The 27,542-nt window shown below is 42.8% G+C and overlaps 2 protein-coding genes across 2 annotated transcripts in view; one reads left to right on the forward strand and one right to left on the reverse strand.

Moving 5' to 3' along the window:
* LOC108081262 (aminopeptidase N) overlaps positions 1–27,542 on the forward strand; it is a 791,205-nt gene that overhangs the window by 720,872 nt on the left and 42,791 nt on the right. The gene's annotated exons all lie outside the window — the stretch shown is intronic.
* On the reverse strand, positions 25,462–26,800 carry LOC138928630 (protein SPT2 homolog). The gene is made up of 2 exons (XM_070285981.1): positions 26,677–26,800; positions 25,462–26,354 (listed from the first exon to the last, which is right to left on the reverse strand). The coding sequence occupies exons 1-2, from the start codon at positions 26,691–26,693 to the stop codon at positions 25,811–25,813; spliced, it is 561 nt and encodes a 186-aa protein (XP_070142082.1). The 5' UTR covers positions 26,694–26,800; the 3' UTR covers positions 25,462–25,810.

Genomic DNA, 27,542 nt, shown 5'->3' on the forward strand with positions numbered 1-27,542 from the left:
CCACTGGCTGTCGGGTCCATCTCACTCCCCTTGGCCTCTATGGCTGCTATTTCCAGTTCCAGCTCCCCGCACCGTAGTAGGCTGTGAGCCCCGGCTAGAAAATCCATTCCCAACAAGATTCCGCCTGCGACCTGTCTCAAAATTAGGAATGTCAGGTTAAATGTCTTTCCTGCGAATTGGATCTCCGCTGTGAACATTCCTACTGTTCTCTGGCTCGATCCGTTAGCCATCATGATTTCGGCCCAGGCTCCGCTCCACCTGCCCTGCTTCCTGAGGTCTTGGTACCTATTCATACTTATCGCGCTACGGGACGCTCCGGTGTCAATTACTCCCTTCGTCGTTCTGTTCCCGACCCTGATGCGTGCGGTTATTTGGTACCCGTCGCAACTCAGCTGCTTTCCTGGTGCCGGCTCTAGTCTTGTCGCCTGAGCTGCCAGCTTTATCTGCTCAGGCCTCCTGCGTTTCCCGGTCCCATTCTGCAGCATTCCGTCGTCCTGATGCCGTTTCGTCCACAGACCCAGCAGAATAACCGTTGAGGGTTGCCACATGTGCGCGCCACAAATTTCCGGCCGTATTTGTTGCTGTGCTGGTTGGTTGTGTCGCGGCTGGTCCGCTGCCTCGATCTCCTCCACTTCCTCTGCTAGTTTGAGGAACTCCGTCAGCGACCTAAATCCTGATCTCCGCGTGTAGAGCTTGATCTTGCTCCTACAGTTGTTAAATATGCGGTCGATCTTCTCTTCTTCTGACAGCTTAGTGAATCGCATCAGCTTTCTTAGTCCCATCGCGTATTCCCTCACCGGTTCTGAATCACGCTGTTTAAGCTGTGCGATCTGCGTTCTTAGCTGTTCCTCGTACCTTGGAGGCAGGAAGTTCTCCAGTAGTTCTGTTGTCAGCTGCTTCCATGTGTTTATCTTGGTTGGAGTGGTGTTCCACCAGTCTATGGCGGCTCCTTCCAATATATATGGCATGGTCTGTACGAGCTGGTTCTCCTGAATGCCGTACCCAGACGCCCACTGCTCCATTTTTTCTAAGAACTCCAGTGGGTTTGTTGTCCCTTGGTATCGGATTCCCCAGCTCCGTACTCGGTCAACCACCTCTGTTTCCATCCTCCACTCTGCTTTCCTCTCTTTTTCTCCTTCCATCGTTCCGTTCAGCTTTTCCTTCTTCGCTGCTCTGATTTGAGCTTTCGCGCTTGTTGTTGCCTCCTCCTCGCTGTCCTGCTCCTCTTCTCTGCTTTCCGGTATTATCTCTGCCGGGTTTTTGTCCCTTTTGTATCTCACAGCTGGTCCGGCGATTTGCTGTCCTTGCTCCTCTTCCTCGAATATTACGATTTCCGGTATGATATCTTTTGCCGGACTTTTCTCTCTCTTGTGCCTTATCGTTAGCTCGGCGAGCCGTTGTCTGATCTCTTCGTTATGATCCGTCCTCTTGGCAAACGCTGCCAGTAGCCGTCTTAGCTCTTCGTTTTTTTCCTGACGTCTCTAGTCCGAACTCTTCCGCGTATTCCGTAAGTTCGTTTTTCGACGCTAAGTATACCCAGCTTGACATCACTCTGCCGGTGTCGGTCTGTTCCTTGAAACCACTTCAATCTGCTCGGGCGCCACTGTGACGGTTAGGTCATTCCTCGAGGCTCAAGGATGGCCAGGGTTCGTCTCAGATATTTATTTGTTGTCTGAGGTGGTTGCTGCAAGGAAGTTCTCGATCCGGGTTCCAGAGGAGAAAGCCGTAGTTAGGTTATACTGGGACAAACAATTTATTATATATATGTATGGGTACAAATAGGACAGCGGGATTTGGTGTTGGCCGTCGAGAGTATCTGCTCCAGTTTGCCGTACGCCGGCTCGGGTCGTCCTTCCTCGGCTGCGTTTCGTCACCCGGTGGTCTGCCGTCCGCTCGTCCTCTTCGAGATGCGTTCCGTTGCCCTGGGGTCCGTTGCTCGTTCCCGGGCGGGGCTCCGAGTAGTCTAGCTTCCTAGAGGGGCGAGAGTAGTCGGCGAAGATCCTAAGGTCTTTCAGGTTAGTGCAGGATGCGGAGGCCCTGAGGTCTTCCACCAAGGGATCGGTGGGTAGAGGCCCTGAGGTCTTCTAAGAGAAGAAGTTTGTAGAGGCCCTAAGGTCTTCTAGCAGAAGAAGTGTGTAGAGGCCCTAAGGTCTTCTAGGGTGAGAGGTTTGTAGAGGCCCTAAGGTCTTCTAATATGAGCAGTTTGTAGAGGCCCTCAGGTCTTCTAAGGTGAGAAGTTTGTAGAGGCCCTGAGGTCTTCTAAGATCGAGAAGTTGTTAGAGGCCCTTAGGTCTTCTAAGCTCGAGAAGTGGTTAGAGGCCCTTAGGTCTTCTAAGATCGAGTAGTTGTTAGAGGCCCTTAGGTCTTCTAAGATCGAGAAGTTTGTTAGAGGCCCTTAGGTCTTCTAAGATCGAGAAGTTGTTAGAGGCCCTTAGGTCTTCTAAGATCGAGTAGTTGTTAGAGGCCCTTAGGTCTTCTAAGATCGAGAAGTTTGTTAGAGGCCCTTAGGTCTTCTAAGATCGAGAAGTTGTTAGAGGCCCTTAGGTCTTCTAAGATCGAGAAGTTGTTAGAGGCCCTTAGGTCTTCTAAGATCGAGAAGTTGTTAGAGGCCCTTAGGTCTTCTAAGATCGAGACGTTGTTAGAGGCCCTTAGGTCTTCTAAAATTGAGACGTTGTTAGAGGCCCTTAGGTCTTCTAAAATTGAGACGTTGTTAGAGGCCCTTAGGTCTTCTAAGGTTGATACGTGCACGGAGGCCCTAAGGTCTACCGAGATATATCGAGACTTATAGGGAGGCCCTTAGGTCTTCCAATATCGAGACGTACAGAGAGGCCCTAAGGTCTTCCACAAGTTATAGACGTAAGATATGGTCGGGGTCCGACTATTAGTTACCACCTTTACCAATATACCTTACTCGTCCTTGCTCCTTGGGCGGCTCCTTCCTGTTGGCTTACCCTTGCTCCTGTTAGAGGACTTGGCCGATCGCTGGCCGAAAACTGAATGCCTTCCAAGGGCTGAGGCTCGCCTTATATAGGGGTCTGGCAGGGTCGAGTGTGACCGCCGCACCCGAAGATATTTTGCCATAATAGTGTGGCCAGGCCCTTCTTGGGCCAGTGTGACCATTTGGGCGCGATCATGGCGCGCGCGCGCATTTAATTCAAATGGTGTTCTCCGTGTTGTGTTTGATTTCATTTTATTGTTGTACTTCATGTTTTAATCTGGTTTCTTATTATTTACTACATGTCTTGTGACTTCATGTTTGTTCTTATTCTTATTGGTATTTGGTGACTTCATGTTTGTTCTTATTCTTATTTCTATATTCTTGTTCTTTTTGTATTTTGTGACCCCATGTTTGTTCTTATTCTTATTTCTATATTCTTATTCTTAGTTCTATTTGTTTATTTATTGTGCGTTAAACGTCACAGTAGATTTAGATTTGTTTGTGTCAATCAGTGTGAAGTGCTCGTCAATATTCTTAAAATCAAATCAGACCCAGTTGGACTTGACGATATGAATCCTAAATTTATAAAAGTATTGTTACCGAAAATCCTAATATACATAACATATATATTCAACACGGCCTTTACAACTTTCACGTTTCCAGACCGTTGGAAAATCGCAAAAATTATCCCTGTTCCGAAGGCAAACAAAGAATATAGGCCCATTTCTATTCTCCCGTATCTATCAAAGGCCTTTAAGAATATAATGGCATCTCAAATTAACTCGTTTATCCATGATAACGCTTTACTGAATAATAACCAATCAGGATTTAGGAAACACCGCAGATGCACTTCAGCAATTTTAAAAATAGCAAATGATATACGAGAATATGCTGACAACTCCAATGTGATGCTTCTTGTACTACTTGACTATAGTAAAGCCTTTGACACCGTTAATCTTAATGTCCTATGTGCAAAATTAGTAAATCAGTTCAAATTCTCAAAAACTGCTCTCAAACTAATGACATCGTATTTACAAAACCGTCGTCAATCTGTCGTTGTGTCAAATGTGTCGTCGTCTTTTGTGTTTACAAAACGCGGTGTGCCGCAAGGTTCTGTACTTGGTCCGCTTTTGTTCACCCTTTATGTAAATGATCTTCCATCCATGTTGTCAAGTTGTGATGTCCATATGTATGCAGATGACGTCCAAATGTATGTGAGCCATCCCCTACATATAATAAATGAGTGTGTAGACATATGTAATAATGAACTGGTCAAAATAAGCAACTGGGCAAAAGAAAACGGACTAGGACTGAATCCGTCAAAATCCAAGTGGATAATTATTTATAAAAAGAAACTCAGTCTTAATATTGGGCCTTTACTTTTAAATGACAGTCCTATTGAATACGTAGAAAGAGCGACCAATTTGGGTTTTATTTTAAATAATACGCTAAACTGGAGTGATCACATTAACACCGCGGTTGGGAAAACGTATGGATTGCTAAGGTCGCTTTATTTGGTTAGAAACTTTCTACCCCTAAATGTAAGAATGTTGCTTGCGAAATCTTGCCTGATCCCTACACTATTCTATGGGATCGAATTATTTGCTAATTGCGACTCAAACAGCCAGCACAAACTTAAAATTTAAAATTTATTTAATTTGCGACGATTTGATCACGTAACTAGACTATCATACAATATATTTGAACTCCACTTGGCAGATTGGATAAAAATGAGAGTGTTAGTTTACTTACAAAAAATAATTTTTTTCAAATTACCAATTTATTTGTATGAAACACTTAGATTCTCCACTTCACGAAGGTCAAATATTATTATACAAATAAGGCACAGATCCCTGCTTTCTGAACGAAAGTACTTTATCTATGCTATAAGATTATGGAACCAATTACCAAGCTATCTAAGAAATATTAGCAGTGCCGCACAGTTTAAGGCAAAACTTATTGCACACTTTCAAGAACAAAATGTGACATAAAATAAAACAAAGCGACCGTAGTTTTTAATTTTAGTATAAGAATAATTAAAAATTGTATAACATATAGATGTATGGTTACTTGAACCAAGCTAATATGTTGCACTTTATTAAAACACGAGAAGGGGCTTCAGTTTAATCTATATTTTGTACTTGTATTAGATGATAAATGTAAACGAATTGAATATCAGTGAGAGATCTCTTTTTGGTGGGCTTTCGTAGCGTGGGTTTATGAGAGAGTGTGACCAGAGTATCTTCTTAGATAAATCTCTAATCCTGGAAGTCCGGGAAGTTTCCGGGCAATGCCAGATGGCAAAGCATAAGTCCGGGAAGTTTCCCGGCGATGCCAGATGTCAAAACATGATCGCCACAGTACTCCCCCCTAGAGTTCATGTTGTGAAACGAACAGGGAGTCTAATCGTGCGACGAGGTCTTGAAGGTTGATTAGCTGCAGGGGTCGTCGTGATGTCTTCAGTCCTGATGTTGGGGTTACTGGATGGGTTTGGTGAAGGTGATGGTGTGTTTGTTGGCTGCTGAGCCTCTATGAAGGCTGGCTTGAGTCGGTCAATAGAAACTGTGATGCATCGGGCGCCGGTGTTTATGGTGAAGTATTTGGTTTGCTTTTCCTTTACTTCAAAGGGTCCATCGTAAGGCGGCTGAAGAGATCCACGGACGGTGTCGTTGCGTAAGAAGACGTGAGTTGCATGTTCCAGCTCTTTAAAAACGAAGGGCTTAGATGAGTCATGGTGTGCCGTCTGGGTTGGCCGTATTTTTCGCATAATTTCCTCCAGTTCCTTTGCGAACTCTGTCTGCGGTTGGAAGTTTGACTTTTGATGAAAAAATTCTCCTGGGAGGCGAAGGGTTGTGCCGTACACAAGTTGTGCTGATGTTGTTTGGATGTCTGGCTTAAATGCTGATCGCAAACCGAGCAGGATCATTGGAAGTTTCTGTGGCCAATTCATGCGATTCTTGCACATGATGGCTGCCTTAAGTGTTCTGTGCCAGCGTTCGATGATTCCATTTGCTTGCGGGTAATATGCTGTTGTGCGAAGGTGATCTATTCCAAGCATTCGTGACAATTCATGGAACAATTTGGACTCGAACTGTCTTCCTTGGTCTGTTGTGATGCGGGCTGGAACTCCAAATCTTGAGATCCAGGAGCCGATGAGTGCTGAGGCTACCGTGTTGGCGTGCATGTCCTCGATTGCGATGGCTTCCGGCCAACGTGTATAACGGTCAATGATTGTTAAGCAGTATCTATATTGACCTGATTGGGGTAATGGTCCGATGAGATCCAGATTGATGTGGTCAAATCTTTCAGTAGGAAGCGTGAAGTGCTGTAGCGGTGAGCGAACGTGTCGGGAAATTTTTGATTTTTGGCAAGGAACGCAGTGTTTTACGAATTGCGAAGTGTCCTTGTGCATTGAGGGCCATACAAACCGTTGTTTGATGAGCTTTATCGTTGATCCAACTCCGCTGTGAGAAATGTTGTGTAGTTTGCTGATGACGTTCTTCCTTAGTGACTCTGGAACAAAAGGTCGAACGCTGGATGTGGATAGATCGCATATTACAGAGTTTGTAGAGTTGGGAATGCTGATTGACTTTAACTGCAATGCTGTGGTGTTGTCGCTGAGTAGTCGTTTTAGTTCCTCGCAGTTTGCTTGTGCGATGCTGAGTTGCTTGTAGTCGATGATTTCGCGGTCGATGGATGATATGCGGGAAAGCGTGTCAGCAGTAGTGTTTTCTATTCCAGCCACATGAACAATAGAGGTGGTGAATTGGCTGATGAAATCCAATTGTCGGAGTTGTCGTGGAGAGGCTTTTTCCGGTTTCTGCGAAAAAGCGTATACCAAAGGTTTATGATCTGTGCGAATGTCAAATGTTCGTCCTTCTAGCATGTCGCGAAAGTGTTTAATGCTGAGGTATATGGCGAGGAGCTCTCGATCGTATGTGCTATACTTGCGTTGCGTTTCTGTTAGTTTTACACTGAAGAATCCCATTGGTTGTAGCTGATTGTCGACGACTTGATGTAGCACGGCTCCCACTGCGAAATCGCTTGCATCTGTACAGAGAGACAGTGGCGCAGTCGGTGCTGGGTGGACGAGTAGTGTTGCCTCTGCAAGGGTTCGTTTACACTCATTGAAATTGTTGATGGTGGCGGCAGTCCAAGTGATTGGAGTTGAGTCATTCTTCTTATTTCCAGGGATGAGTTGATTTAGTGGTGCCTGGTGCTGGATTGCATTTGGCAAAAATCGCCTGTAAAAATTAATCATTGCCAAGAACCTGCGTAGCTCCTTAGCGATTTTGGGCAGTGGAAAATCCGAGATGGCCTTGACTTTTTCTGGCAGTGGTTTGATGCCGTTTGAGTCGATATGGTGTCCTAAGAATTCGATCGACTTTTTTCCGAAACTGCATTTTGCTGGATTAATGGTGAGGTTGAATTGTCGTAGTCGTTCAAAAACTTGGCGGAGGTGAAGTTGGTGCTGCTCCATGTTGACTGATGCGACCGCAATGTCATCGACATAAACGAAGACAAAATCCATCTCTGACAGTGCAGTATGCATGTATCGTTGGAATGTTTGTGCCGCGTTGCACAACCCGAATGTCATGTGGGTGAATTCGAATAAACCGAAAGGAGTAGTTATGGCCGTTTTTGGAATCTCTCGGGCCTCGATGGGAATTTGATGGTAAGCTCGGTTTAGATCGATCTTTGAAAAAACGTGTTTCCCGTAAAATATATGAGTACAGTCTTGTATGTGCGGTAAGGGATACCGATCTGGGGTGGTTTTTGCGTTGAGGGCTCGGTAATCACCGCATGGACGCCATTCACCAGTGGCCTTACGGACCATGTGTAACGGGGAGGCGTAAGGGCTCTTTGACGGGCGGCAAACGCCAAGGTTGATTAGGTACTGGAACTCACTTTTTGCTGCTAGGAATTTTTCTGGAGTAAGCCTTCTGGGCCTAGCGAATGGTGGAGATCCTTTGGTTTCGATGCAATGTGTGACGTTGGTGGCTGTTGCTTGTGGAGGACTTGAGTTGAGCTGTGTGATGTCCTTAAATTCTTCCAGTAGTTTGGAGAACTCGCAGTGAATGTTGTATGTCCTGATCTCCGAGGTTGATTGTTGGCTAAACATTCCACAGCATGATAGGCGTGTTTCGACGTCGACTAATCTTGAGTTTTTAAGGTCGACCAGTAGATTAAAGTGCTGCAAGAAGTCTGAACCAATGATTGGGATTTTTGTGTCGGCTATGGTAAAAATCCATGTGAAAGGGCGACGTAGACCGAGATCCAGCGTAAGGCGAGTGGTTCCATAAGTTTGAATTGCTGTTCCATTGGCTGCGAATAGTGTATGGCTGTTAGCAGCTGCGATGTGCCGATTGATTGTGTTTGGTGGTATAACGGATACGTCAGCTCCAGTGTCGATGAGAAAACTTTTTCCCGATGTGGAGTCTGGAACGAAGAGACGGTTAGAGGACGAAATTCTGCAGATGTTTACTTTGAGCAATGGTAGGCGTTGTGGGGCATTTGCGTTACGACCGTCGGAACTGCCCTGTGGATTTCCAACGGTGGTGCTTAGTTTTTTGAACTGTTGTTGGTGTGGAAAGAGCACGGTTGGATGCAGCGTTGGGCACCGTCCGCGTATTTATTGTGGTACCAGCACAATTGAGGGTTAGAGTTGTCCCTGGATGGTGTGTTGCTCCGGTAGCTGTTGTTGCTGGGCGATCGATTGTAACTCCGACCGCGTTGTTGATTTGTGGTGCTAAGCAGTTGACTTAGCTTGTTGTTGATCTGCTGCAGAATTTTGTCGTTGTCATCTAGGCGTTTACCTAGTTGTGTGATGCGATCCTCCTGTGAAGCATGGTGGGCGTTTTGTTGTGATACCGCACACATGTGGTCTGAAGTGTCGTAGTTGAGAGAATCCATCACAGCGTCGGCGGCAGTTGCGAGCTGTGCGAGGGTGGTGTTGGGAGAGCTTTCAAGTAGGCCTACGATTACAGCACGTGCAGGTGGTGGTAGGCGCTTGATCCAGTAGCGACGCACAACCGATTCGTCATTGGTGGCGTTTGTTTGCTGAAGTTGGCTGAGTAGATGGCTTGGACGACCGTCGCCGAGTTGAATTCCTGTCGCAAGCCTGTCGAGGCGCACCATCTCTGATTCGGCAAATTTAGACAAAATTGCTTGTTTAAGTGTGGAGTACGGATTCGTTTGTGGTGGGTTATTGACAAGATCGTGCACTTGATCGAGGTATTTGGGATCGGCGTACGCGATTACTGCCGCATATTTCTCTTGTTCTTTGCGTGCGCCAAGGCCTTGCAGCAAAAACCAGCTCTCCAGTTTGGTGAAAAACATTTCGATGTTGGTAATGGAATTTAGTTGAGGGAAGGGCATTTTGGCAAATACCGAGTTAACGGCACTCGGATCAGGGATTTGCAATGGTTCCTGCGCATCGACGAAATCCTCGTGGTCTGGCATTGTGTTAGGTTATGTTGAGGTTGGTAAGTTGGACTTTGTTCGCTTTTGTTTCAGATGTTCGAATTGTCGGGGGTCACCAGTTATGGTTACTTGAACCAAGCTAATATGTTGCACTTTATTAAAACACGAGAACGGGCTTCAGTTTAATCTATATTTTGTACTTGTATTAGAGGATAAATGTAAACGAATTGAATATCAGTGAGAGATCTCTTTTTGGTGGGCTTTCGTAGCGTGGGCTTATGAGAGAGTGTGACCAGAGTATCTTCTTAGATAAATCTCTAATCCTGGAAGTCCGGGAAGTTTCCGGGCAATGCCAGATGGCAAAGCATAAGTCCGGGAAGTTTCCCGGCGATGCCAGATGTCAAAACATGATCGCCACAGATGTGATCTGATAAGGAACTTGTCCTGTGTGACTAGCGCATTAACTTATAAGTATTTTGTACTTGTAGCGTTAGGAAGAAATCTTCAAATAAATAATAATAATAATAATAATAATTATCCGATCACAAAAATACTTTTGTCCGTATTATAAATACAACAAATGCCACTAAGATCGTAAATTTAAATAATATCAAATATGAAACTTTGAATAATTATGATATAATAAAAGAAAATAACGAAGGAAGAGATGAATTCGTTATGAGCAAATTAACCAAAAAGTTCCCGCCTTTGTTTAAAACTCAATTAAAAGATCTGTGCACCAGATATACATATTCGGACTCGAAACCGAATCTATAACAACAAATAACTTTTACAAACAAAAGCTTAGACTAAAGGATGACGAGCCCGTATATATCAAAAATTACAGAAGTCCGCACAGCCAAGTGCAAGAAATTCAGGCCCAAGTACAAAAGCTGATAGACGACAAAATAGTTGAACCATCAGTCTCACCTTACAATAGCCCTCTCTTATTAGTTCCGAAGAAGTCTCTCCCGGACTCTGACAAGAAAAAATGGCGATTAGTAATTGACTATCGTCAAATCAATAAAAAACTATTGTCAGATAAATTCCCTTTACCTAGAATTGATGATATTCTAGATTAGCTAGGTAGAGCTAAATATTTTTCATGCCTAGACTTAATGTCTGGTTTTCACCAAATTGAACTTGAAAAAAGTTCCAGGGATATAACGTCATTTTCAACGAGCAATGGCTCGTATCGCTTCACGCGATTACCATTTGGCTTGAAAATAGCCCCAAATTCATTCCAGAGAATGATGACAATTGCTTTCTCAGGATTAGAACCGTCACAAGCATTTCTTTATATGGATGACTTAATAGTCATAGGATGTTCCGAAAAACATATGCTTAAGAACCTAACTGATGTTTTTGAGACATGTAGGAAACACAACCTAAAGTGACATCCTGAAAAATGTTCATTTTTCATGCATGAAGTCACATTTTTGGGACATAAATAAAGGAATCTTGCCTGACGACAAAAAATATGACGTAATAAAAAACTATCCAGTCCCACATGACGCGGACAGCGCTAGACGATTCGTTGCATTTTGCAATTACTATAGGAGCTTTATAAAAAATTTTGCCGATTATTCTCGTTACATAACTAGGTTATGCAAAAAAGATGTAAAATTCGAATGGACATCGGAATGCCAGAATGCCTTCGATCATCTTAAATCGGCACTTATAAATCCAACCTTGTTACAATATCCAGATTTTTCAAAAGAATTCTGCATAATAACTGATGCAAGTAAACAAGCGTGTGGAGCGGTTTTAACTCAAAACCATAATGGACTCCAACTTCCAATCGCATACGCATCAAGATCCTTTACTAAAGGAGAAAGTAACAAGAGTACTACTGAGCAGGAATTAGCTGCTTTTCATTGGGCTATAAAACATTTTCGACCATATATTTATGGGAATCATTTCACAATTAAAAGGGATCATAGACCATTAACACGTATGAGGCTTGAATTAGAGGAATTCGATTTTACGGTAGAATACCTGAAGGGCAAAGACAATTATGTAGCTGATGCGTTATCAAGAATAATCATCAAAGAACTACAAAAAATAACTGGATCAATAAATAAAGTCACTACACGATTTCAAAGTAGACAAAAATTCCGCGCGGAACATCAAGAAAAAGAATTGCCAACGCAATCCTTAAATAAAGCTTCGAAGCCCAACGTTTACGACGTCATAAACAATGACGAAGTACGTAAAGTAGTGACCTTGCATATAAAAGATATGTTATGTTTATTTAAACATGGCAAGAAAATTATTGCAAGATATGAAGTTGGCGATTTATATACTAATGGAGTTATCGACTTAGGGCAATTTTTCCAAAGGCTTGCAATGCAAGCCGGTATACATAATATCAGCCAACTCAAAGTGGCACCGTGGGAAAATATCTTTGATAAAATATCAATAGATAAATTCAAATTAATGGGCAATAAGATACTGAAGACATCAACCCGGTGACCCTAGTATCAAAAGATACAAATAAAGAAGCAATTTTGTCTACGTTCCATGATGATCCAATACAAGGAGGTCACACCGGCATCACAAAAACCTTGGCCAAGATCCAGAGACACTACTACTGGAAAAATATGTCCAAAGACATAAAAGAGTACATAAGAAAATGTCAAAAATGCCAGAAAGCTAAAGTAACAAAGCACACAAAGACCCCTTTTACACTAACAGAAACACCAGCACATGCATTCGACAGAGTGATAGTGGATACCATCGGACCACTACCAAAATCTGAAAATGGTAACGAGTATGCAGTCATATTAATATGTGATCTAACCAAATATTTAGTTGCAATACCGATTCCAAACAGAAATGCTAATAGTGTAGCCAAAGCCATATTTGAATCTTTTATTCTGAAGTACGGTCCAATGAAGACGTTCATTACGGACATGGGAACAGAGTATAAGAATTCAATCATAGACGATCTGTGCAAATATTTGAAAATCAAAAATATTACATCAACAGCACACCATCACCAGACAGTTGGAACAGTAGAAAGAAGCCACATAACCTTTAATTAGTATATACGATCCTACATATCGGTTGACAAAACTGATTGGGACGTATGGCTTCAATACTTCGTCTTTTGTTTCAACACGACCTCCTCTATGGCACATACTTACTGTCCATATGAGTTAGTGTTCGGTAAAACAAGTAATTTACCGAAACACTTCAATAGCATAGATAGTATAGAACCACTTTATAATATAGATGACTATGCTAAGGAATCTAAGTATAGATTAGAACTAGCTTATAAAACAGCTAGGGTTATGTTAGAATCGAATAAGAATAGGAATAAACTATTGTACGACCATAGAGTAAACGATATAGATATATCGGTGGGCGACCAAGTTTTGTTAAAAAACGAAACAGGTCATAAGATGTTAAATACACAGGTCCGTACACAGTAACGGAAATAGGTGCTAGAGATAATATAGTAATAGCCAATGATAAACGTAAGACACAAACAGTTCATAAGGATAGGTTAAAAATCTTTATTTCATAATTTGGATTTAGTATGGCCATACCTAAATACAAACCCACACCTACACATAAATACACTTACACAATACACGGCGGTACCGCTGGGCGTCCGATTCGTATTATTTCTGTTAATTGTTAAGCCATCCACGTTTATGTGTAGTGTATGTATATATTGTAGAGTAATAAATATAACGAATAAAAAAAAAAAAACAATACACAAAAAAAAAAAATTTTTAACAAAACTAAAACAAAAAAAATAGCAAAAACGATAAAAAGTGTATTAATTATAAACCTTAGTATATGTTCACGCCAGAAAGGCGTTTAATTTCGGGAGCCAGTGTGATCCCGTACGCTCTCCTTTTCTCTCCCTCTTCCTCCGGACTTCCAGTCCAAAGAGCTTCCAATCCGCTCTCCCTAGCTTTAATTTCTTTGTATTGAGTTAGTACCGATTTACCTTCTACAATAAAGACATCGACGCCCGTCGCGTAAAAACCCGAAAGTTCTACGTGTTCTTATTTCGAGTGCATTTCAGCTTAAAGCCGCCCCCCTCCAACATTTGGTCCTTCGAGCCGGATTTCATCCACCAGCAGCTCCGGTGGCTTTAACACCGCACCAGATAAGTCCATTACATTATTGCTGCCGGTCATACAGTTAGGTTTTGCGAAACTCAATTCGTCTTAACTTCTCTGTATGATTATTGTCTAAATCCAAGTCCGATTAATCCGACACTACGGCAGCATAATACCTTCCAAAAATCCAAAATAATTCGGTATTCATTTTCTACATTTGTGCCAAAATCCAAAAGTGTGTCTTTAAATAAATAAATAAATGCAATAGCCACAGTGAGAATTTAATTCCAATAGTTCTCAATTCCTCTTCGTTAACTGGGTTCCCGCTAGCATTTATTTACATTTACATACATATTCAATACAGTCCACTCCACAAGACTACAATCGCTGTCAACATTGACATTTCCCCAATTCGAGAAATTATATCCAAATAATTTCTATACTAGATCTACGGGTTCCAAAATTCATAAAGTGTTTGTTTCAATAAATGCCTAAGCCACAGTGAAACTTTCAGTTCCGAATTGTTCTAAATTCCTTTATGTTCGCTGTGTTCCGCTTGCATTTATTTACATTTATATAGGTACGTACGTACATATATTTTGCAATACAGTCCGCACTACTGATCTTCAACTACTTCTACTTCTGAGTATATGTATAATAAATCTAAAAAAAAAAAAAATAATATATAATTACAGTCCACAGCTCCTATAAATAAATATATTCACCGCAACGCCAACTTCATTTGTATATTTATCTATTTACTCCCTTGCTCTATCCTGAGCTGAACTTCACCTAATTAAATATACATATGTACATATGTACATACATAATCGTCTGCAAGTCGACGCTCCAATATTTGGCAATTTTTTCCGCCTCTCCTTATCTCCGCTATTTTGCACTTGCATACGACAAGTGCACAAATAGACATACATACGTATTGGTTCCGAAATACAGCACCGGTCAATCACATAAGTCCAGATAAATAAAATAATTTGTAAATTATTTTATATTAAAATTCCAACTAACTAATTAAGTTAGAAATCCAAGTGCGCTTCCGTATCCGCATTAGTGTGACCGTATTTTCGCCGCTGACCGGAATTATTGAATTAATTCAAATATTCCCGATTTAAATTCCATACGGGAAAACTACGATTTTCCAAAATTAATTATATATAATAATTATTACGACTCCGATTGGTTCCTAAATTCCCAATCAAACTTCGACACATAAATTTTAATATATATTTATAGTACATTTTTTGTAAAAAAAAAAAAATCCAAAATGGCTCCTTCAATTTCAAACAAATTTACTTTGATCTGTGACCGTCTGAGTCACTTCGAGTCCAGAGTCTGCAATCCAGCAGCACCCACTCCATCCAAGTACTCTTGTCAAATCCATCTCGACCAAGTCCGAGCGCTATGGGACAAGGTCGAGACAGAGTACGAAGCTTGTTCAGAGCTAATTTCAGTTGGTTTAGAGGGCGCTGCAGACACCTTGCCTACTCTTAAGGCAAAATACGACGACACCTATTCCATTTATGAACGGTGTGCCGCCAAGTTCATGGAACAGATCGAAACGATCTCTGCTAAAGCAGCTCCAGTCCAACCTCCTGCGCCCCAAAATTCCTTTCCGTCTGGCTGTCGGCTTCCTCCGTGCGAAACGGAAGTGTTCTCGGGCGATTATCTTCGCTGGCCGACTTTCCGAGACCTTTTCACAGCGGTCTATATCGACAATCCTACGCTGACCCCTGTAGAAAAGTTGTTCTATTTAAATGCCAAGACGAGTGGTGAAGCTCATTCCATAGTTTCGAATTCGCCACTGACCAACGACGGTTTCCGCTCAGCATGGGAAAACCTATCTGAGCGTTTCGAAAATAAACGCGCGTTGGTGAACAGCCAACTGAAGAAATTACTAAACATACAATCCATTGAACGCGAATCCTCGGCAGCCTTGAAGGAGCTGCAGAATACAATTCAAAATTGCCTCACATCCCTAACTCTGTCCGGCCTTCCTACGGATAATTGGGATTGTCTATTGGTTTATTTGTGTTCCACGAAGCTTCCAAAGCTGACGCTCTCATTATGGGAGCAGTCCTTACCAAATAAAACCGAAATTCCGACGTGGCTAGAATTAGATTCTTTCCTTACTGAGCGCCATAGAACTCTGGAATCTATAAATTCTATTCAACCTCCTACGATACGCCTCAGTCCGTCCAACCCGACAAAATCCATCGTGGCACCGCGAGTACTAAAATCCTTTAGTACGCGGATTGTTCCCATATCCAAAAGATGCGATTTGTGTTCTGCAGAGAACCATCCAGTGCGTAAATGTCCACGCTTCCTCCAGATGACGATAGAAAATCGAACTTCGTACATTGAGAAAAAGCAGTTGTGCTTAAATTGCTTTGCAAGCGGTCATCCATTCCGTAATTCCACAAGCGCCCACAGCTGTCTTACTTGTCACGGTCGGCATCACACATTGTTGCATCCAAGCAACACTTCATCCAGTGTTCCGAATCCTCGTGATGACGCACCGCAAATTCCTGCACCCATCCAAAGGATTTCCTCGTTCTCCACACGAGTGACCACTTCTGCCGATTCCTCCAATTACTGGGTTCCATACGACGATAGCAAGAGCAGACGTTCCCGAGGTATTTTATCCTACCAATGCCGAGTCTGCCAAGGGAACCATCCTCTTCGGAAGTGCCACCGTTTTCTCCGGCTTGATGCGAAGAAACGGCTCCAGACAGTCATCGACAGGAAGTACTGCGTCAACTGCCTGGCCCACCACCATTCCGGAGGATCCTGTCGAAGTAGCGACCGATGCCAGTCGTGTGGACAGGATCACCACACTCTTCTACATGCCGACGAACGCTCAGCGTTATCCTACGCTTTCCAGAGCTAATACTTCCTGGTACTTTTGCTGCGTATCCTCGCAAGGGGGGGGGAGAATGTTCACGCCAGAAAGGCGTTTAATTTCGGGAGCCAGTGTGATCCCGTACGCTCTCCTTTTCTCTCCCTCTTCCTCCGGACTTCCAGTCCAAAGAGCTTCCAATCCGCTCTCCCTAGCTTTAATTTCTTTGTATTGAGTTAGTACCGATTTACCTTCTACAATAAAGACATCGACGCCCGTCGCGTAAAAACCCGAAAGTTCTACGTGTTCTTATTTCGAGTGCATTTCAGCTTAAAGCCGCCCCCCTCCAACAGTATAAAATAACTTCACTAAGTTACGTTATTTTTTAAAAGGAGGGAGATGTAGTATGCGCACATATCGAATACGCACTGTACCCAGAGTACTTAAAGAGTGCGCACTATAATACATTGTTGCAGTGTTTACACATTTCAAAGTCCCGGTCATAAACCCTGAGTGGCCGAAATATGAACCGATTGCTAAGGCTTAGCCTGCACTCAGAAAGTGCTAGTGTGGGCATATTTGTATCGAATGGACTACTCGCGCATACCCCCTCGCGCCACCACTTGTGAGCGCATAGCCAATGTACATAAGTACATTCCCTTATACATAAGAATATATATACACAGCCGTCTCTCTGCCGCCGCCTGCGAGCAGCGCAGCTACGAGACTTAGCTTACATTATAACTTAAGGAACTTTGTATAAATCAGAAACTCTTTGAGCATTGGAGCGGTATCATAGCTGCTCCTAATAGAAACTCAAAATATATTAAAAGATACTCTTGGAACTTTGAAGCGGCACCATGGCTGCTTCAATTTAATAAAACTAAATAATAAACTTAAATCCAAAATCTTATCCTTGGGGATTGTGGACAATAAAATGACGAAGGTATTTCATGGCGACCGTGACCGTGATACAAAACCTGCAGTAAAAAAAGTGAAAAGAAATATAAATGTCGCAAGGAATAAGGCGTGGTGATATGCCTGCTTACCTCGAATGGGACGCATTCGAGACAGCGTTCAGAGCAATAGACCAGGCTAACGAAAGAAAGGAAGATATAGCGGTTGAGATACAAAACTACTTCGATAATCATCATGGCCGATACTGGCATTGCATCGTTGGAGAAAATCTAGCGTCTTCAGTGAGTGCCAATGGGAAATGTTCCTCCACTATGTGGGAAAATGGGACATAGTGTTGTTTAAACCGAAGGAGAATCCAAACCAATAATAACCGTGAACAACAAAACCGTCCTCTCCGAAACCTATTTCATCAAGCAATCCAAAATAAAACCACAATCAACCAATCCAAAATAAAACCACAATCCTGCCCGATCGACTACCCAGGACATCAGCAGCTGAAACCCTTACAACATTAACCTGTGCGAAGACCAGCACCGGTACCGCCTGAGCCCATAGGCCCAGGACATCAGCAGCTGAAACCCTTACAACATTAAGACAAGTGTGAGTAGCAGGCCGCCTCTTACACCTTCGAGGGAGCGTCAGCGAAGCCAGGCCGGCGACGACCAGCTGACACGTACGACACTGGACTCCGGAAACAGCAGAACATACAAACCTATGCACTGCGTTGCACAATTTTTTGCGAGTGCACTGTGATGCACCTTTTTTTTTGCCACCCATTATAAAATTGAGCGGAATCTTTTCTGCCCGATTAGAAGTGTAGCCTGTAAAGCTATGCGGAAACTTAGGTAGGAATTTTGTAAAACCAGATGCGCGATAACGTGATCAGCAAACATTTTACAGAAGACGAAAGTAAATTCAACAAAAATTGCAAATTTCCAATAGAACCAAAAACATGTCGTAATACTGGCATGACACTGCCGCATTAATTAGAGAATTCATTAAAGATTTGACAGCGCTATAGCGTTTTACACAAGTGCGAGCAAGACGACTATATGCCGCTCTAATGCATTAGAATAATGCATTAGCTACTTCATTGCCGCGATAATCGATAGATCTACATATTATATACTAGATACTCGATAACAAAATACGGGTTTAATGAAGAAAATTGTAATTGAAAAATGTATTAGCCAGCTCATTAACAGTATGGTCTCACAATGAGAATTTTATTTTTATATCATTTCGCTTGTTTTTTGAACTGAAAATATATTAGAAAATTAGCAAAAATAATATGTTTTGCGGTAGCAAGGTTCTTGCGCTGTAAAATTAATTAAAATTATTTTTTTTGTAATAATTTAAAAAATTTTAAGCATTATAGGTTAAAAACATAAATTTAAAGGATTCTGCATTTATTTATGCAATAATACTTCAACGAGGAATTCAGAAATTCATAATAATACGCCGCGAATGGCGGCCGTTTTTTTTTGTTTACCTTTTACGGTCGGTGTGACCGTAGTCGTATTACCAAAATAATCCAAGCAAAATTCAAGCCAAATTACACAAAATTACACATATAGTGGTCTGTTTCAAGGTTCTAATGAAGTAGCTAATTAATGAAAACTGCATTACAGTAGCATATGGGCATAATGGAATTAATAGGATCAGTAAAATTTGTATAGAGATTCAAAATAATACAGTATATGAACCCAAAGTATATGAAATAACAACAAAAATGATGCTAGATATCAAAACCGTGGATTCCACTGCAAACGTCATCAACAAAGTAGAATCGAGTAACATCGATCTATATTGGGAGCATATACTCCTTATAATCATTGTCGTTATTATGTGCTCTAACTTCTTTTTTAAAATTTACAAACTGCACAGTAGATGCTTACAGAAAAAATATATAAGCCGGGGAAACGACCTGGATAAGATATTTAAGAACTAAAGACTCAATAAATGACACAACAATAAAACACAAAAACACAAATATCCAATTTTCTAACTCGAAGTATGGCTAAATTAAAGGGATGGACTGGAATGAAATTTATAAAGAGTTGGCAGATATAAAAACAAATTTTGACAAGTCATACAAATCTTTAGCTCAGAATAGACCAATTCAGAAGAACACCATCAGGAAACACGTCTGGATATTGGTAGAGTGCTTTAACGCAGCGAGATTACTAATATATGAGCATAGATAGAGATAGGTTAACTCAGGATCATTGGACACAAGTATCTAAACTTCTGATACGCCTCCGGTCCAATTTATTAACTGTTAGACAGAAATTCGGTCTGGAGATATTGGTACCAACCATATTAACCATACCAATAGCAGCCTCCGCTGTACCTGATCCTGAATCGTCAGAATCAGACGAAGAAGAACCTGAGGAACCACCTGAAGCAAGCCCGAAAATAGAAGAAGAAGATTTAAATAATCTTACTATTCCGGCAACCTACACTGATCTGGAATCAGAAGATTCAGACACTTCAGACAAGTCAGAGGAAAATAAACTAAATAATACAATAACCATGGCCGACGAAAATTGCCCAAAGGGCATATATCAAAGAAATTTCTAGTGCCATACCAGAATTCAATTGCCAGAAATTACACCTACAACGACTCATAACATAAGAAGTTAGTAAATCTAACTAAAGGGACATTTGAACACATTGCTGTAGAGGTCATTAAGTCCAAAATTGTTGGATCCACATTATACAGGGTTTAAAATGAGACTACCATAAACGACATAATCAAAAAACTGAAGGACACAATAGTCGGCGAAACATCCGATGTAATAAAGGCCAAAATGGCCAAGACTGTCCAAAAAGGCAAAACTGCCGAGAAGTTTACTACAGATATCGACAATTTACGGAAGCTCCTAGAAGCTTCATATATAGATGAAGGACTTTCAGCTGAACATGCTGATAAGTTCAGCACAAAGGATCGCAACAACAACAATAATAATAATAATAATTATTATAGAGGAAACAACCGCGGCGGAAACAACTGCAACGGAAATAACAACGGATCAACCCGAAACAACCAAAACAATGTCCGATTGGTCCAAACCCACTCGGAAAACCAACAAAACCCTTCAGATATTTAGAGCAAACAACTAGCTCAATAAAAACAGTCAACCTCAATCTAAGCATTTTTATAAAAATAAAAAACAAAAGTACAGGTAAATGTTATACACTGTTACTTGATACTGGTGCAGACATATCTATATTAAAAGATAATATAGATAAATTTGAGATAATAAATGATAAAGTACACACCGAAATATCGGGAATAGGCGAAGGCACAATATCTTCAACAGGTTTAGCCAGTGTAGAACTCACTAATGGCAAATATATTATACCACACGACTTCTGTTTAGTCGATCAAAGTTTCCCAATACCTAGTGATGGCATACTAGGTATTGATTTCATAAAACAATACAATTGTCAACTAGATTTTACTCAAAGAGGCGACTCACTAATTCTTCATCCAAACAACTTAAATTATCCAATTGAATTGCAAATACTTCACTTTGGTGAAAATAATGCCACAGTACTTCCCGCTCGTTCCGAAGTTGTCCGAGAAACACAATTTCCCTCAGCAAAAAATCAAATTCTGATATTAAATCAAGAAATTGATTAAGGAATTTATATCGCAAACACGTTACACACGTTACACACGACACACTTAGAGAGAAAGCAAAGAGAAAGACGTGAAATTTCGACCTCCGCACAAAACTTAAAATATCAATACAAAGACACTAATTCTATTGCTGAGTTCCAGCACATAGCTCCATAAAGTCGTAAAATATAAGTATTTTGTGCATTTAAGACAGTGTGTTGTCTTAAAAGCTGACAAAACTTAATTTCTTTAAAATCAAACCAAATCAATAACACAAACGTTGAAGAGTAGAAAACAAACTACACCGGCACTTTACAAAAACAAAACTATTAAAACACTCAACAAAAACACAAAGCAATAAACGCGAATCCGAAACACTATAAAATCACTCAATTCAACAAAAGCACTCAATCTACAAAACAACAACAACATGTCTGCTGCTAAGAGACTACGAGAGCGTTCCAACACGGAGTTGAAAGCGCCCGATGCCACATCGACTCAAATGCTTCAACTCATCAATGCGAGGTTTGATGAGCAGAAGGATATCCTTTCCAAGGAGCTGCGGGAAAGTGAGGCACGCGTTCTCTGCAACCTTCAGGAGAAGTTCCAGGCGATGGCAGCAGAGATGTCCAACCTCACTCAAAGAGTCACTCAACTGGAGAATGAGGTAAAGAAGGTAGACGAGCTGCAGCAAAGGTTCCAGGAATTGGGGAGCCAATTGTCAGCAAAGGGCTCTGCCAGTGGCCTTGTAGGACAGTTGAAGCAGCAAGTCGTGGACTTGGACGCAAGGCTGGCAGCCAAATGCAACGCAGAAGAGGAAGCTGCGGTCGCCACCAATTTGCGTTGGCATGGTGTCCCACAGGTCGAGGGCGAAAACCACAAGCTGTGCTTCTCGCTGAACTTAACCCCGCCTCCTCCTGTAAGGACCGTTTTCCGCACACGGCCACGTCGATCGGGTCAAACATTTGTAGACCCGGTCATAATTATAAAATTCGAGCACGTGCTCGCCAAGGCGGAGCTAATGCGAGCAATAGGGGCATACCGGCGAAATAATAAAAAACAACTAAGCCTGCAGCTGATCGGGTTTGAGTCGCCAGCTCTAATATATCTAAATGAGCAGCTGACAAAGCACAACTACGATATATTCAAAGAGGCAATGCGATGCAAAAAGCACAACCAGATCACAGGTGTTTTTACACGAGGTGGTGTGGTGTACGTGAAGCTGAGCGACGGAGGGGAACCTCGATATGTGCAAAGCTCACATGAGCTTTCTGAGCTGATCAACGATGCTGGCGGCGCCGATAAGAGCACATTTCGAGAATAAGAAGCTTCACTATATTTTGTATCCCCTATGTTTACACATAACTATAATATTTATTAGATTTAAAATTAATGTAGGTCGCTATGTTTTCTTTATGTCCTTTTTAGTATGTTTCCAATGCCTTAATTTATGCATAATATCTGTGCAACAGGTAATTCTTCTTATATACTTGAAATGGAAGGCAATGTAGATGTATCCCATAGCCATACCTTGCTGCGCATACTTGCAAAGCAGAGATCTGGCCTTAAAATTTGCCACATAAACGCTCAAAGTCTGCCGAAAAAAATTGAGGAGTTCAGATATATGTTTGTCAATTCTGGGTTAGATGTCATATGCGTATCTGAAACGTGGTTTGTGCAAGATTTCTGTGACTTGTTAATTTCATGTGATGGTTATTATGTTTACCGTGGGGATCGTGTCAGTCATGGGGGGGGGTGTAGCAATTTTTGTGTCTAAAAAATTAAAGATAAAGTTCGTATGTAAGCATCCGGATAATAGTCAGATAGAATATATAGAATATAGAATATAAGCAATAAATTTGCATCAAGTAAAATCCTTATTGGATGCATTTACCGCCCACGATGTGATATTACTTATAATGAAATAATTAGTTTGCTAGGAGATATATCGCTAAATTATGCAGACATTATAGTAGCTGGAGATCTGAATAGCAACATGCTGAGGGAAACACATCTCAAAAATGAATTTGAATCTATAGGCATGCACTTGGTAAACTCTGTATTTCCAACACATTTCAGCAGAACTTGCAGCTCTTTGTTAGATGTCTTCTTTGTTTCTGACGCTAAAAAAGTATATCTGTTTGACCAACTCATCGTGCCTTCGTTCTCAAAACATGACCTTATATATTTGACCTACAACTTTGACCTCCAATACAATGTCGAATCGATAGTATTTAGAGACTTTAAGAACCTTGACTATGGCTTGCTTATGACTGAATTTGATAAGTGCAACTGGAATAATATTTTCGTATCTCCAACAGTAGACCAGCAACTTGCACACTTTCAAAACAACATCAGCTATTTATACGAAAACTTTGTTCCGGTCAAAACAAAAGTGATTAAACATTCCGTCAAATCTTGGTTTAATAATGACATTAAGCTAGCAATAAAATCCCGAAATGACGCATACCAAAAGTGGAAAAGGTATAGGACGCCAGAACATTATGGACGATTTAAATTACTGAGAAAGACGGTGACCAAACTAATTGACTCTGCAAAGACTAACTTTTATAGCAGTAGATTCCAAACAACAGCATCCACCTCACACACTTGGAAAGAAATAAAGTCATTAGGAATAGGCACGAAACCAGCAGCGCCGGAACAGGTTGTTGACATAGAGGAATTAAACACAAGTCTGTCGAAATGCAATGTACCTGAAATCTGCGAAAACAATATGTACCTGAGATCAGTACTTCGAAACCTCTGTGATAGTAGTGTGACGGTTAGGTCATTCCTCGAGGCTCAAGGATGGCCAGGGTTCGTCTCAGATATTTATTTGTTGTCTGAGGTGGTTGCTGCAAGGAAGTTCTCGATCCGGGTTCCAGAGGAGAAAGCCGTAGTTAGGTTATACTGGGACAAACAATTTATTATATATATGTATGGGTACAAATAGGACAGCGGGATTTGGTGTTGGCCGTCGAGAGTATCTGCTCCAGTTTGCCGTACGCCGGCTCGGGTCGTCCTTCCTCGGCTGCGTTTCGTCACCCGGTGGTCTGCTGTCCGCTCGTCCTCTTCGAGATGCGTTCCGTTGCCCTGGGGTCCGTTGCTCGTTCCCGGGCGGGGCTCCGAGTAGTCTAGCTTCCTAGAGGGGCGAGAGTAGTCGGCGAAGATTCTAAGGTCTTTCAGGTTAGTGCAGGATGCGGAGGCCCTGAGGTCTTCCACCAAGGGATCGGTGGGTAGAGGCCCTGAGGTCTTCTAAGAGAAGAAGTTTGTAGAGGCCCTAAGGTCTTCTAGCAGAAGAAGTGTGTAGAGGCCCTAAGGTCTTCTAGGGTGAGAGGTTTGTAGAGGCCCTAAGGTCTTCTAATATGAGCAGTTTGTAGAGGCCCTCAGGTCTTCTAAGGTGAGAAGTTTGTAGAGGCCCTGAGGTCTTCTAAGATCGAGAAGTTGTTAGAGGCCCTTAGGTCTTCTAAGCTCGAGAAGTGGTTAGAGGCCCTTAGGTCTTCTAAGATCGAGTAGTTGTTAGAGGCCCTTAGGTCTTCTAAGATCGAGAAGTTTGTTAGAGGCCCTTAGGTCTTCTAAGATCGAGAAGTTGTTAGAGGCCCTTAGGTCTTCTAAGATCGAGTAGTTGTTAGAGGCCCTTAGGTCTTCTAAGATCGAGAAGTTTGTTAGAGGCCCTTAGGTCTTCTAAGATCGAGAAGTTGTTAGAGGCCCTTAGGTCTTCTAAGATCGAGAAGTTGTTAGAGGCCCTTAGGTCTTCTAAGATCGAGAAGTTGTTAGAGGCCCTTAGGTCTTCTAAGAACGAGACGTTGTTAGAGGCCCTTAGGTCTTCTAAAATTGAGACGTTGTTAGAGGCCCTTAGGTCTTCTAAAATTGAGACGTTGTTAGAGGCCCTTAGGTCTTCTAAGGTTGATACGTGCACGGAGGCCCTAAGGTCTACCGAGATATATCGAGACTTATAGGGAGGCCCTTAGGTCTTCCAATATCGAGACGTACAGAGAGGCCCTAAGGTCTTCCACAAGTTATAGACGTAAGATATGGTCGGGGTCCGACTATTAGTTACCACCTTTACCAATATACCTTACTCGTCCTTGCTCCTTGGGCGGCTCCTTCCTGTTGGCTTACCCTTGCTCCTGTTAGAGGACTTGGCCGATCGCTGGCCGAAAACTGAATGCCTTCCAAGGGCTGAGGCTCGCCTTATATAGGGGTCTGGCAGGGTCGAGTGTGACCGCCGCACCCGAAGATATTTTGCCATAATAGTGTGGCCAGGCCCTTCTTGGGCCAGTGTGACCATTTGGGCGCGATCATGGCGCGCGCGCGCATATAATTCAAATGGTGTTCTCCGTGTTGTGTTTGATTTCATTTTATTGTTGTACTTCATGTTTTAATCTGGTTTCTTATTATTTACTACATGTCTTGTGACTTCATGTTTGTTCTTATTCTTATTGGTATTTGGTGACTTCATGTTTGTTCTTATTCTTATTTCTATATTCTTGTTCTTTGTATTTTGTGACTTCATGTTTGTTCTTATTCTTATTTCTATATTCTTATTCTTAGTTCTATTTGTTTATTTATTGTGCGTTAAACGTCACACCACCCCCCCCCTCCTTTTGTTGGCGCTGTGCTCCATCAGCGTCACTTGGTTGGTTCTTGTTACCACGACGCGCCAGGCTCTCTCTCCATCCTGCGTGATCCATGCTTGCTGTCGGCCGTACTTTTTCCGTTCTAGTTTCCCTTTTATTTCTGCCACGGCCTCCATCGACAATTGTACTCCCGCTGGGATCCTCCATCCCCACGTGTTCCCATCGTACGAGTCGATATCAATCACGTCACGGTCGGGTGAGGTGGCTGTCATCTCTGGCGGATGCGGGCGTTTGTTCTCCCTGGTCTGGCGCTCGTGCTCCTCTGCCTGTGTGTTCCGGTTCCGGCTACGTCTCGGCGACTGCTGTTGTACTGCCGGGCGTGGTTGGCGGCTATTGCCCGGTGGAGATCGTTGTTGGGTCTGCGCTGTCTGCTGGCCTTGGTTGTGCGCTGGACCTCGTTGGTGGACCGGCGCTGTCGGTTGTTCCAGGTGGCTGCGTGATGGTGATCGTGGTCGGGCCGGTGCTGTCGGTCGACCTTGGTCGTTGCGTGGTGGCGCCTGCTGCTGGCCTGCGGCTGCCGTTGGTGCTTGGCTGCCTTGTTGTTGTGCCCGATCTGTCGGCGGTGCCGAGCGTGCGCTGGCAACTGCGCATGAGGGCCGTGTCATCGGCGACTGGTGGCGTGCTGACGGTGCTGCTGTCTGGCCTCGTCCTCCTGCCTCTGTTGTCCCTGGCGGCGTGTGCGCAATCCGCTTTCTCCCTGGTGCTGCCGTTGTCTCCTCGTTCGCTATGCCCATCTTCGCTGGCGCCGTCCTCTTCCGTGTGCCCCCTGGCAGTGCCGATGCTTCCACCATTGCCATCGTTCTGGTAGCTGCCGCTAGGTTTGCGTGGCGCTGCCGGAACCGTTTCATACTCTCCTGGAGCCGCTGCATCTTCCCTGTAATTAGAATTCGAAGAGCTTTTTTACTTTTGCTGAATTGGCATCTCTTCAGTGTTTTGTAATGTTTAAACCTTAGTGCTGTCAGATGCGGTTTGGTTAGTGTTGTGTTGTGTGTGTGTTTTAGTGTTGTGTTGTGTGTGTATTTTAGTGTTGTGTTGTGTGTGTATTTTAGTGTTGTGTTATGTGTATTTTGTGTTGTGTTTTCTGGTTCTGATTTATCCCCCAGGTGTGGTTTTGTGTCCCCAATGTATACGCGTTTTGTTTTATGGGTTTTTGGATTCCGTACGTGTATTATGACCGGGGATATGAATTTTCCTACCTTCCATGGCCCGTCATATTTTGGCGCGAGTTTGGCGTTGAACTGGTCTGCTGCGTTGGATAGTGGGTGTGTTCTGCACCATATCATGTCCCCTACCGCCGGCTTCCATTCCCGTTTGCGTAAATTGTAGTGCTGTTTTTGTTTTTCCGCCGCTTCTTGCATATTTGCCGTGGCTTCTTCCCTCAGGTTGTTCAGCCTTTTCCATCTTGTACCTATATTTTCTCCCGCCAGCCCTGATCCGGCTGTTACGGCGTCGAATACTGTGTTGGGTAGCCTCAACTCCTTCCCGAATATCAGCTGTGCCGGGCTGAATTTGGTTGACTCCGACGTGCTGCTATTGTATGCCAACATTAATTCGGGGAGGTGCTCATCCCATTTCGTATGCTCCTGCTCCGCTAGTTGCGCTATCATTGTCTTTATAGTGCGGTTTGTGCGTTCTGTTGGGTTTTCCTGCGGCGTGTACGGTGCTGTAAACTGTTGTCGCACGCCCCATTTCTCCATAGCGGTTTTCGTTTTCCGCCCTGTGAACTGGACACCATTGTCAGAGATCAGTATTTTTGGCGCTCCGACTCTCGCTATTACCCTTTCTCTGAATACTTTTAAGAACGCTTCGCCGGTTGCTTGTCGGATTGCAGCCAGTTCTACCCATTTCGAGAACTTGTCCACTATTACGATCAACGTGGTATTCCCGTGTTTAGTGCGGGGAAGTGGTCCGACAAAATCGACACACATCGTCACCCAGGGTGCCTCCGCGATCCGTGTCAACATTTTTCCTGCCGTTTTTGCTGGGAAACTTTGTATCGCTGGCCACACTGGCATTCCCTGACGAATCGCCTCACGTCCCTTCCCAGTCGTGGCCAGAAGTA

This window comes from Drosophila kikkawai, chromosome 3L (genome assembly GCF_030179895.1).
Source record: "Drosophila kikkawai strain 14028-0561.14 chromosome 3L, DkikHiC1v2, whole genome shotgun sequence".
Lineage (NCBI taxonomy): Eukaryota > Metazoa > Arthropoda > Insecta > Diptera > Drosophilidae > Drosophila > Drosophila kikkawai.